The sequence below is a fragment of the Xenopus laevis genome, chromosome 8L (genome assembly GCF_017654675.1).
Source record: "Xenopus laevis strain J_2021 chromosome 8L, Xenopus_laevis_v10.1, whole genome shotgun sequence".
Taxonomy (NCBI): Eukaryota; Metazoa; Chordata; class Amphibia; order Anura; family Pipidae; genus Xenopus; species Xenopus laevis.
The window spans coordinates 126,271,862-126,284,202 of record NC_054385.1 but is presented as its reverse complement, the minus strand read 5'-3'; the positions used below and the strand labels follow the sequence as shown (position 1 = coordinate 126,284,202).

Sequence of the window (12,341 nt, the reverse complement as noted above, 5' to 3'; positions counted from 1 at the left end):
GGAATTAAAATCCTTCAACTTCGAATATTGAAGTCGAAGGATTTAGCGCAGATAGTACGATCGAACGATCAAAGGATTATTCCTTCGATCGAACGATTAAATCCTTCGAATCGTTCGATTCGAAGGATTTTAATTCACCGATCGAAGGAATATACTTCGATCAAAAAAACTTAGGAAAGCCTATGGGGACCTTTCCCATAGGCTAACATTGAGTTCGGTAGGTTTTAGATGGCGAACTAGGGGGTCGAAGTTTTTTTTAAAGAGACAGTACTTCGACTATCGAATGGTCGAATAGTCGAACGGTTTTTAGTTCGAATCCCTCGATTCGAAGTCGTAGTCGAAGGTCGAAGTAGCCCATTCGATGGTCGAAGTAGCCCAAAAAACACTTCGAAATTCGACGTTTTTTACTTCGAATCCTTCACTCGAAGTTAGTGAATCGGCCCCATACTGTACACTAAAGTGCTCTTTACGTTAAAATACTGAAACAATGTGTGTGTAATTATAAAACAAGATTATTTGACAAACAACTTTTTGTGAAGGTCACATTTAAAGTCATGTTTGGTTTTCATCGCTTCTCTAGTGAGATGTACAAAACAGGACATGCAGTAGCTCTAACTAAAGACTAACAATGAAAAGCTCACGTTACCCTTTCTCACTTATAACTTATTTGTTCTGGTCAAGACTGCACCTCCCGGCCAATAATGAAGTTCATTTTTCATAGGGGTGTGCAGATGCAGAGTGCAGCAGATACAGAGTGCAGCAGATACAAGTGATTCAGATACAGATAAGAGTTTCCATGCTATAGTCTCATCTCACACCTTTGCCCAGAGTCACACCATATACATTATATTTATATTCTCATTGTTTCCTTCCTTTCTGGTGTCAGTGTTATTGTAGCCCTCAGACCATTTCAGCTGTGGTCACTTAAAACACATTTGCCTGTTGTCTTATCTCTCTCTAAACCCAACACCTAGTACCATGCAGTTTTGCACCCTACCTACTGAAATGTCTACAAAGAATTCTAGTATATTTCACTAAAGATTCTGAGATCCAGCGGTAAGAAGTAATGGGGAAGGTTACAGCAAAAGCGATTCACCCGCTGACATTATAATGTTTTCTGCTTTCAGAAATAAGACTTGTACATAGACAATGTATACTCTGTTTAAAGGAGAAGGAAAGGTCTTTTTACTTGGAGGTGCCAAAAGTTAGGCTCCTCGGGCTTCTGTTTTTTCCTTGCGTGTGTGCAGTAGCGCGAAAAGCCAAACTTTAACGAAAAAGCTGGTTATTTCGTTCTACTGAGCATGCGTCTGCCCTGGGAAATTTGAAAACCGAAGAAGCAGGAAGGCAATCGCTCCGTGGTGCTCACTGGAATAACACCGGGCCAGTGCCGTTTTCTCCTAATAGGTGCCCGGGGTTTCAGGTAACTTTTGGCACCCCCAAGAAAAAAGACCTTTCCTTCTCCTTTAAGGGAATACAGCCCTATCCCATGTTTCCCTGTGGCTCCATATGCACCTTTAATCCAGGGCAGATTCTTGTCTATTTAATGTAGCCACTCAGCACATAGTATTCAAGATATTTATGTACAGTATTATTAGAGAAAAGTGTCCTAACAGACTTCTAGGGACAGAGTTTTCAAAAAGTAGATTGTTTTCTGTGTGTAACTAGACCAGTGATGGTTTATATTTATATTTATTGACTATACCATATGCTTAAAGGATACATCCTTCCCCCAAATCACACACTTCAAAGAGTGAATTTTCCCCATCCAGTATAACATAATAGAAGTACAAATGTGTTAGAAATAGGAATGTATGCTGTATTAGTTTATCTCTAGAGGAAACAAGAAAACTATGGGGTAAACTTACTAAACTGAGAAAATTCGCCAGCGAGGGCTTTGCAGCCATCGCAACTCTTCGCCAGACATAAATTTGCTCAGACAACGCTAATTTACTAAAATGCAAGGTTGCGTCCAGGGCACCGAACGCTGGCGGATTTTCGCTAATAGTACTTCGGCAATTGAAGCGAAGATGTGATAGCATTCAATTCTGCCTAGCGCAACTTCGTTAGAGGTCTTCGCTCAGGCTAATTTGCATACGACGGGAAATTATAAAGTTGAATGGACGTATATGTTGCAGCAAATACATTACATTACACAAGTCCAGGGAACCTTAATAAAGACTGACGAAGATCTATGCACTCCAATGCACTTTGCCTGGTCTGAGCTGGGAAAGTCAAGTCTGGCGAAAGAGGTAACGTTCAGTAAAATCCGCATCTTAGGGAATTTGCGGAGTAACGTCCATTCAAAAGAGCGAAAATTCGACTGATGATAGTGTGCGAATGACCACTGGCGGCTGTCTCTTTCACTAGTGAAGTTACGCCTGTGACCGTTAGGAAATCAGCTCTCTCCACATCTAGATATATTATTTTTTGAGGTCCCATGCTGTTATGTGAGACATGAATAGTATATGTAGTATAAGTGCCTAAGCTTAATAGCAGTGCCTGCCCACAACCAGAAGAAGCTGCCTATATATATATCTGGCCTAGGGCGGCAGGATTTTATGGGGGCGGCGTGCTGCCCAACCACACCCACATTGGTTCAAAAACACTGGGGATGCACTGGAGATCCAATCATATTTTAAATTTCCCATACACCAATCCCCATTGCTCTGGTCCAGATGATGAAAATTTGCACGAATAAAGAGGAAGGGACAGGGGTGACGAACAGCAGTGGGCCTAGGGGCGCCCATTATGTAAATCCAGCCCTGGTGTTTGTGGGTGAGTTGGTTACTCACACAGGGATCACAGCAAAGGCAGGGTATGGCGCACACACAGGGAGCAAAGGGCAGGCAGAGTATTGCACACACAGGGAGCATAGTGAAGGCAGATTATGGCACACACAGGGAGCATAGGGCAGGCAGAGTATGGCACACACGGAGCATAGGGCAGGCAGAGTATGGCACACACAGGGAGCATAGGGCAGGCACAGTATGGCACACACAGGGAGCATAGGGCAGGCACAGTATGGCACACACAGGGAGCATAGGGCAGGCAGAGTATTACACACACAGGGAACATAGGGCAGGTAGAGTATGGCACACACAGGGAGCATAAGGCAGGCAGAGTATGGCACACACAGGGAGCATAGGGCAGGCAGAGTATTACACACACAGGGAACATAGGGCAGGTAGAGTATGGCACACACAGGGAGCATAAGGCAGGCAGAGTATGGCACACATAGGGAGCATAGGGCAGGCAAAGTATGGCCCACACAGGGAGCATAGGGCAGGCAGAGTATGGCACACACAGGGAGCATAGGGCAGGCAGAGTATGACACACACAGGGAGCATAAGGCAGGCAGAGTATGACACACACAGGGAGCATAAGGCAGGCAGAGTATGACACACACAGGGAGCATAGGGCAGGCAGAGTAGGACAGGCAAAGTTTGGCACACTGGTGGATAGAGCAGGCAAAGGAAGAGCAGGATAGGAACCAGGTAAATCTATCAGGACAACTCTAAAATAAACAATATGTATTCTGCTGTCTGAGTGGTAAACAATGTGGGCACTCACAGTATGAGGTGTTATCAGTGCAGGGTATTACAGGTGTAAATAATACAGAGTCTTCCAGATGTGTGACAATACATGGGATTACAGGTGCTAACAATACAGGGATTTTACATCTTGAACCTGAGGTGTGACCATTAATTAGGCCAGTTAATGTCAGTTCTGCTATCCTTTAAAGTTTACAAAAAGGTAATCAATAGTGATGGGTGAATTTCTCCTGAAAAATTTGCAAAAAAATTTGAAACTTGGAAATTGACGCCACGTCCAATTTTGGACGCGCGTCTGAAAAGTCGGTTGCGTCAATTTTGATGCTGGCGTTAAAGTCAATTGGCATCCAAATAAATAGTGTTGACGTGCTGCGATTTTGACGCAAGCAACTTTTCGGACGCACGTCCAAAATCTTTTGACGCCGGCGAACTTTCGCTGGTGAACTTTTCGGCAGCAAAACGCAGACATTTGCCAAAAATTCGCACCAGCCGAATTTATTTGCCCATCACTAGTAATTAATCAAAGCAGCCAGACTTTACTGGAGGACCACACAAGTGAATGTGTCTGAATCTCCGGAGTACTGTCTCTCCCATTAGATATATGCGTATCACCCCCTTCTCTGCCCTTAGCGGAAATATGTTCGCGCAGTCTCAGCTGTCTGGCAAACCTATAGTTGTCAACTATGTGTTCAACAGGGAGGTTACTCACCATCGGAACGAAGCCTAAACCTCTGCGTAGCACGGCCATCTCAGCAGGAGTTGGTGTGTAAGTTGACACACAATCAGCAGCTGCACATTTCCTAACAGCACGTCCTGGTGAGCACAAATGCCCCGGGTGTGGGGTATGTAACAGCCTTATCTTGGGATCAGGGTTCAGCCACCCCAGAACGGGCAAGAAATACACTATTAAGCATAGGAGGACGTGCACTACTACAATGGTAGTATATGTAATTAATTGCCCTTGTGGTCTCATTTACTGCGTTAAAACTGTGAGACCACTTAAAGAAAGGATCAATATGCGCAGGGCTGGTATCAGGGCGGCATTGGACCCTGATAGGAAAGTAGAATCTAATAAACAGGACATTGCCCAGCAGCCGGTTGCTAAACACTGGCGCGAGACTAGACACGATCCTTCACAATTCAAATGTTTGCCTATTGATCACATACCTAAGCCCCCCAGGGTTGGTGATATAGAGAAATTGCTGTTAAAACAGGAACCTTTTTGGATTTACGAACTTGATTGTGTGTCTCCCAATGGGCTGAATGGGCAGTTACAATTGAACTGTTTTCTGACTTAACACTGCAGGTTGTCTTTATGCATCAGTCCCCATATGTAATGCCTTATCCTGGAGTATTAACTTACTGTTTGTTTATTTCACAGAATCTCAGTCAAATGAATTCTCTTTTCATCTCTGTAAGTAAATGTTACTTTTTTTGTTCTGTATGCAAAAGGAAGTATTTTAACCAGTTTTTAAATACAGTGTTTCTTATTTGAGACATAGTTTTCTTTTTCATTCACACTAACCCTCACACAGTGCAAACACTGACACCCAGTGGTGTATCTGCAGAATTGCAACCTATTTTTTCAAAGGAAAATGGAAAGGAGAAAAAAACTTTGAATTTGACACTTCTGATTGGACTTACGACTTCACCCTGGGCCAGAATATACTAATGGGGGGTGGGTATTTACCGAAACGTTGGGTTGAGATGTAATTTTATTCACAATAAAAGAAAATATTCTTCGCCAACAAGACAGTGTGTGCTGATCATCCTTATACCATATACAGTATATAATGACGGCTCGTGTTTAGGAGCCGAAACGTCGAATAAACACTAAGAAGCTTTTTGCATCACAAAGACCCATGAGTGCAGACTCTTTTCTTCATTGATTGTTCCAGCACCTGGGCAGTGACCTAGTTCTCTGGGTGCACCAGGCCCACTCTTCTTTGTGTGTGTGTGTATATATATATATATGTATATGTGTATATATATATATATATATATATATATATATATATATATATATATATATATATATATATATATATATATATTGTGGTAGAGGGATGAAAACAATGTGGGAAAAGATGTGTTTTCCCTTTAAGTTCACCATAGTAGGAGAGGTAGGCACTACGAAGGGTGTTCATAAAAATAGAATAGGTTCTCTGTTTAAAAGCTTTGGTGGCCAGGTCCTGGAAGCTGGAGTATTGTGGAAAGAACAGGCAAGCCAGGTACTCCGATCCAGAAGTCCAGCTCATGGATTAGAGCTCACCTTTCACAGGAAGGCTGTCCCGTGGAAAGGTATTTAGGTCTAGTGAGGCTGTTAGGAAGGTCTCTCAGAGCAGGGCACAGAGTAGGAAGGACACCTGCCTGTGTGAGGAACTCCCAGAGGGACTGGGGGTGCCATTTGCTACTGCAGGGTACAGAGATAGGAGACCAAGTGACAAAGGGTCTGTCTGTCTGACTGAGGAAAGCCAGGAGGCTGAGCAATCCCCCAGGAGATTCGAGAGTACAGGGCTGACCCTTACTTATGTGTTTGCTTACTGGTAGTCCACAAGGGGCCCAGTTTAGTAAGGGAACTCTTCATGTGTAAAGGTAGCGCCCAGTGGGCAGGATTTATTTTTATTATTTGTTTTGTATCCTGAAATGGTCACCCCTGTGTGTAAATAAACTGCCTTCAAGAGAAGAGAAGTGTCTGTCGTGGATCCCGCAGCTTACAATATATATATACACATATACATATATATATATACATACAATGCACAAAGATGCCGGCACTCTCGACAACAGCGTTAAATGTGCCTGGGTGCAGAGTCGGAAGAATTCACATAGAGAACAGAAGATGAGCCGCACTCACAGGACTTAAAAAATAATAAATATTGATTTATTGAAAGTAAATGACCAACGTTTCGGCCTCCTCCAAGGCCTTTCTCAAGCCTATATATAGATAGATAGATAGATAGATAGATAGATAGATAGATAGATAGATAGATAGATATAATGCTTGTGAAGGTACCCGCACTCTTACTTGTTAATCCACTTGTGGGTGCTCGGTCAATTGTTGCATATAATCTTCAAGATGGACCTGCAAACCAAACATTTTCAATTCAATTCTTTATTTTAACATCACTCGTGTATCCAACGTTTCGGCCCTTGTTGGGGCCTTTATCAAGGACAGTACATGATAAATTTCGATATTCAAATTTTTAATTTTTTTCAAATTCAAATCAAATTTGGACTATTTCCTAGTCGAAATACCCAACAAATAAATTTAAATTTTTTTCATTCGAAAATTCACCTCGACCTTTGACAAATCTGCCCCTTAGTGTGACATATACACTGGATATACAGGGCGCACAGGGGTAATTACCCAGGCAGAGTGACTTACACATATTCATATTAATGTCAATGGGAAGGGACCTGTGGGTGATCCATGTGACGCAAGAGAATTTGTGGAATCAAGTTTATTATAAAACACCATAAAATTAAACAAAAGGCAAAACGCATTGATATTTATAAAAACAACTTTCATCTATTTACATAAGTGGTAGTAAATGTCTTCACTTATATTACTACTTTCTTAACTCTATACAGAATTGAATACCATTATTTAAATGTTCTGGTGTAAAACTGAATAGAAGGTACAAGTATTAACTCAGTAACATCCTATCAAAACAAGATTCATTGAACGATATTACATATGTGCTCTCAGCATAACAAAACACAAGAATAAAAGGTAGATTGTCACTGCACATACATTTATATTTACATGTTTATTTCCAAAACGTTCATTTAAAACATCGGACCCATGAAAAAGTGCAGCGACAGACATCAGTGGCGTAACTATTGGGGGTGCGACTGCATTCACATATCTTTAAAATATTAACATTTTACAAAAATTACAAAAATACAATTTTATGTCACATTTGAAAAATCTTTTCAAAATACAGTTGCATTTTATAAAAAAAATAAAAAAAAAACCAAAGTCATAAAGCAGGACAGTCCTGCAGTCTTAGGTTTTTACACACCTTTTTTTTCTATTACCTTTTTTGTGGAAAAAGTGACGCTTTCGGAGTAGTCTGAAAGTTAAAGGCACTGCTGAACCTGGACCACAAGTTAAGGTAAATGAACACCTCCCTAACACCGACTTATCTGAGTATCCAAACAAAATGAAGATCCACCAAAAGTATCTGGCTACTCACAAGATACTATCTAAAATGCAGAGTGTCAGTGGTGAAAAATGAATGGAAAATGTAGAAAGTCCTCCAGAGTGTAGGTTTATGGCTTTGTATAGAAATCCCAATCAGTTCTCTTCCACATTCAGAAAAAGTCTTTCTAAAGCCCTCAGAAGTGCATAACACACAATAAATAGTAAAGGGCCCCTGGAACACATAGGGGCAGATTTACATAGGGTTGAATATCAAGGGTTAATTAACCCTCAATATTCGACTGCCGCATTTAATTCCTTCGACTTCGAATATCGAAGTCAAAGGATTTACAGCAATTCCTACGATCAAACGATTAAAGGAAAAATCGTTCGATCAAGCGATTAAATCCTTCAAATGTAACGATTCGAAGGATTTTAATCCATCGACCGAAGGATTTTCCTTCAATCAGAAAATTGTTAGGAAGCCTATGGGGACCTTCCTCATAGGCTAACATTGGCCTCGGTAGGTTTTATTTGCCGAAGTAGGGGGTCGAAGTATTTTTCAAAGAGACAGTACTTCGACTATCGAATGGTCTAACCATTTTTAGTTTGAATCGTTCGAGTCGAAGTCGTAGTCGAAGGTCAAAGTAGCCAAGTATTTTTTCTTCTATTCCTTCACTCGAGTAAAGTAAATGGGCCCCATAGATAAAACTGTTTCTACACGTGTGTTATTTTCCCATTGCTAATGGGGGTGTTAAGTGATGCTGAGTTTGATCCCACCCCGTCTGACTGGATTATTGGGACTGGAAGTTCTGCACAGAGATTCCCATTCACTGCAAAGGAAAAACACAAAAGATGATTCTTATAAATATGTAGAACTGTGTTTAGTGGCATCACTTTTAATTACACATCAATAAGTGGACACATTATTATCACCAGTAAAGATTCTGTCTATGCCTAATAAATACAAAGTCTTGTTGTACAGTGTGTGTGTCTCATGGTTTCATAACAAAAGCAGGATTAACGTTAACTATTTATAGAGACACAGTTTTAATAGAGTGAAAGTTAGAGGGGTTAATTCTTAAACAGACCTCCCCTACACAGACTGCTTATATACTAATGTGATGGGACAGAGTAGCTTTGGTTATACTTCCTTGACCACGTGAGTAACAGATACTTATACAGGTATGGGACCAGTTATCCAGAATGCTTGGGACCGGGGGCTTTCTGGATAATGGATCTTTGCATAATTTAGATCTTCATACTTTAAGTCTACTAGAAAATCATGTAAACATTACATAAAGCCAATAGGAAGAGTGAAATCTTAAGTCTATGGCCACCTTAAGGAAAAAAGTTATACGTCGTACATATTCCTACTGATTGAAGCAACCTGTATATTTATATATTTATTATTATTTTTGTCCTTTTTTAACATCTTACCTTTCTCTGTCCAAATATTATGGCCTATAAAGAAAAATGTAAAACTGTTTAATCAATTCCTGCAGCTAAAAAACTCAAAAAACTACAGACAGAACAACCCACTATCCTTCTATTATATGTCACTGCTGCTTTATAAATACTAATAATAAACATAAAATAATGGTGAACTCACATTGATTTCGCAGTAATCCCCGAAAAGCATCTGTAGTGAGAAAAAAAAAAGATTTTCGAGGCCAATGAGATGAGCTGAAGGAAGTAAAATAGGAATAAATAGGAATGCGCTTCCTTCTTAAACCCTTACATTTACTTATAAGGTAGCTAACTGAAAAGTTAAGGAATAAGGTCACTTATAAGGACAGGTAACACCTAAATGCCGACTTGGCGTCATCTGGGGAATGTGACATTAATCTGCTATGGGCCCCAGTATCAAATGCCCTGTGATTTATTCTCTTGAAATAATTCAAGGTCTCTTGAGGTCTCTGATGAAGTACATAGTTACGAAACGCGTCAGACCATGTGTTAGCATTTCTTTTTTAAACTGATGTAACCAATAAAGGATGAATTTTTAACCAACAACTTATGAGCGATCCTTTGACTTTGGAGTGCGCCGCGACGACTTGGATGTGAATAGTTGAAAACGTCTCCCTTAGCGACAGACTCGGGGTGGCAGCACCGGGGTCACCCCATGGAGAGGGTAAGCTGATCCTTATGCATATTTATCTATGAATACAAACAACTGTTGGAAGGAACGTGGGATAGACTGTGTATTAAACGCAGGGCTCGGGGCAGGTGCACCCGGGCCAATTACCACCAACGGTGAGCGGATCTTAAACCGCTGAAATTTTTGATGATACAGGGGATCAAGCGGATAGAAATTATTTATACCAATTATAATTTCAAAATTGGTGTTGGGATATATATTTTGGACTGTTAACCTGCTATGGGCCCCAGTATCAAATGCCCTGTGATTTATTCTCTTGAAAAAATTCAAGTACTCACCATATACTTTCTGAAGTTCTCCTAATAGGAAACAAAATACAGACCAAATATGAGATCACCGGCAACATTCACTCATCAATCAGTATATGTTTAAAGACCACAAATAAATGAACACTCGTATTTCATGGCAATATTATCTGCAGTTTTTCCATACACAAAAAGAAAACTAAATATTGTGTCCCTCAACATAAATGGATCTGTACCATTCTACTAACATTTAAAATAGCCCAAAAGTAAGAAAAAAAACAAGACTATTATATTGTACTAATAATTATAAAATGTATGAAAATTTACTATACCAGGTTTTTTTGGCAACTTCCCCACAACCTCATTAATGTTTATAAAGATAAAAAAGAAAACCTAAAAATTGTCCACAATAACAATTTCCTTTGCTCTGCAATTTTGAGTGCACCAATAATTACATTTCATTGGTTTTGGAAATTGTGAAATGGCTTTAATCTCCAGCCAGAAGACCGAGAGCCTATTTATCGGGGTTGTTCAACTTTAAGTTAACTGTTAGTATGATGTAGAGAGTGATATTCTGAGACAATTTGTAATTGTTTTTTATATTTTTATTATTTGTGGTTTTTGTGTTATTTAGCTTTTATTCAGAAGCTCTCCAGTTTGCAATTTCAGCTATATGGTTGCTAGGATCCAAATTCCCCTAGCAACCATGCACTGATTTGAATAAGAAGCTGGAACATGAATAGGAGCGGCCTGAATAGAAAGATGAGTAATAAAAAGGAGCAATAACAAGACATTTGTAGCCTTACAGAGCATTTGTTTCTAAGATGGAGTCAGTGACCCCCATTTGAAAGCAAAAAACATAAGAAAAAAAAAATAATTCAAAACTATAAAAAATAAAAAATAAAGAACAATGGAAAAGTTGGATAGTCATTCTATAACATACTAAAAGTTAACGTAGAGGTGAACCAACCCTTTAAGTTCCCAGTGAATGTTTTCATTAAGAACGGACTGCTTTACAGGAAACCAAGCAACAGTTTTATTTTTGTTCTCATTCCAATTCCAAGTGCTTTTCCATGTGTGAAAGGAAAATTGAGGAGGGTGCTATTCTAAGCAATAATTTCAAGATATTAAGGGATACATGTACTGTTAGGCCACACGAGTAGATTCGAGGAGATTTAGTCACCTGGCGAATAATTGCCTCTTCTCCTGGGCGACAATCTCCCCAAACTGCCTTCGCGTGTCTTCACATCCACTATAATGAAAAGTCGCCTGCGCTAAAGCACATGCATCGCTTCATTTTGTGAAGTCGCCTGAAGTTTCCTCGTGAGAAACGGAGATTGTCACCCAGAAGAAGAGGCTAGGCGACTAAATCTCCCCGAATCTTGTGTGGACTAAACCTTAATATGAATGAATTGTGGTCCAACAGCGCCACCTGCTGGTCAGTTTCCCACCAGTCTGACCACCAAGTAGTCAAGGAAGTTGTCAGGAGAGAGAAAGAGGCTGCTCTGATGTTCTTCTGCTTAGAAAAGATTTGAGAAAGGTTTCTAATTTAATTCCTAAACAGAAGAACATCAAAATATAGATGCAGGGCCATCTTTATGTTTAATGTCTCTAGAGCACCTTCCAGAATAACAGCAGTTGTATATGCAGAGCAAACCATGTTTAATGCCACATTAAAAAACACCTATTTATTGGTTAAGTTGATTGACAAAAACGTTGAGAGTGAATGTAATTAACTTATGAATTAATTGGATTTTTTATATAATACTGGCACCAAATTAATTAAATTGATTGAATCTGGAGTGATTAACTTGTAATTTTATCTTCAGTTGTTGTTGGCGTTGTGAGTTAAACCTGAATAAAACAACGATACTAATTGACAAGTTTCTTTTCATTTAAAAACGTTTTATTGTGGGTTCTTTGAAGGTGAATGTTGCACGTGGCACGTTATAATTAACAGGGAGAAGTTAAACTTACCTAATCTTAACAATAAGCAACATTGTAATTTTATAGCCTGGTGTTATCAGCTTATCTTAAAGACTGCTAACAAAGTATTAAGTCGGATAAATCAAATACATATGGGTATCCTTTTCTAAACCATACAACAAATAGAAACTTAATTACCTATTATCATTGTGATAAATATTAAGGGAAGTGTCTGATATATAGGAGGTCTGGTGAATTGATACAGTCACAAAACAAGGTTCCTTTTCTTTCCTTTTTTTCTTTAACATTAA

The 12,341-nt window shown here is 39.6% G+C and overlaps 1 protein-coding gene across 7 annotated transcripts in view; it reads right to left on the bottom strand.

Moving 5' to 3' along the window:
- Positions 1–8,310: 8,310 nt before the first annotated feature.
- Positions 8,311–12,341, bottom strand: part of LOC108699405 (putative selection and upkeep of intraepithelial T-cells protein 1 homolog) — a 43,489-nt gene continuing 39,458 nt past the window's right edge. For 2 of the 7 annotated variants that reach the window (XM_018231474.2, XM_018231477.2), the window contains 4 exons: positions 10,138–10,158; positions 9,311–9,384; positions 9,139–9,162; positions 8,311–8,531 (listed from right to left, as the gene is read on the bottom strand). In XM_018231474.2, the coding sequence (XP_018086963.1) occupies positions 8,529–8,531; positions 9,139–9,162; positions 9,311–9,384; positions 10,138–10,158 (122 nt within the window). In that variant the 3' untranslated portion in view covers positions 8,311–8,528. Of the gene's footprint in view, positions 8,532–9,138; positions 9,163–9,310; positions 10,159–12,341 lie in introns of those variants that run through there. The other 5 variants (XM_018231470.2, XM_018231473.2, XR_005963588.1 and 2 more) reach the window with 3 other exon arrangements.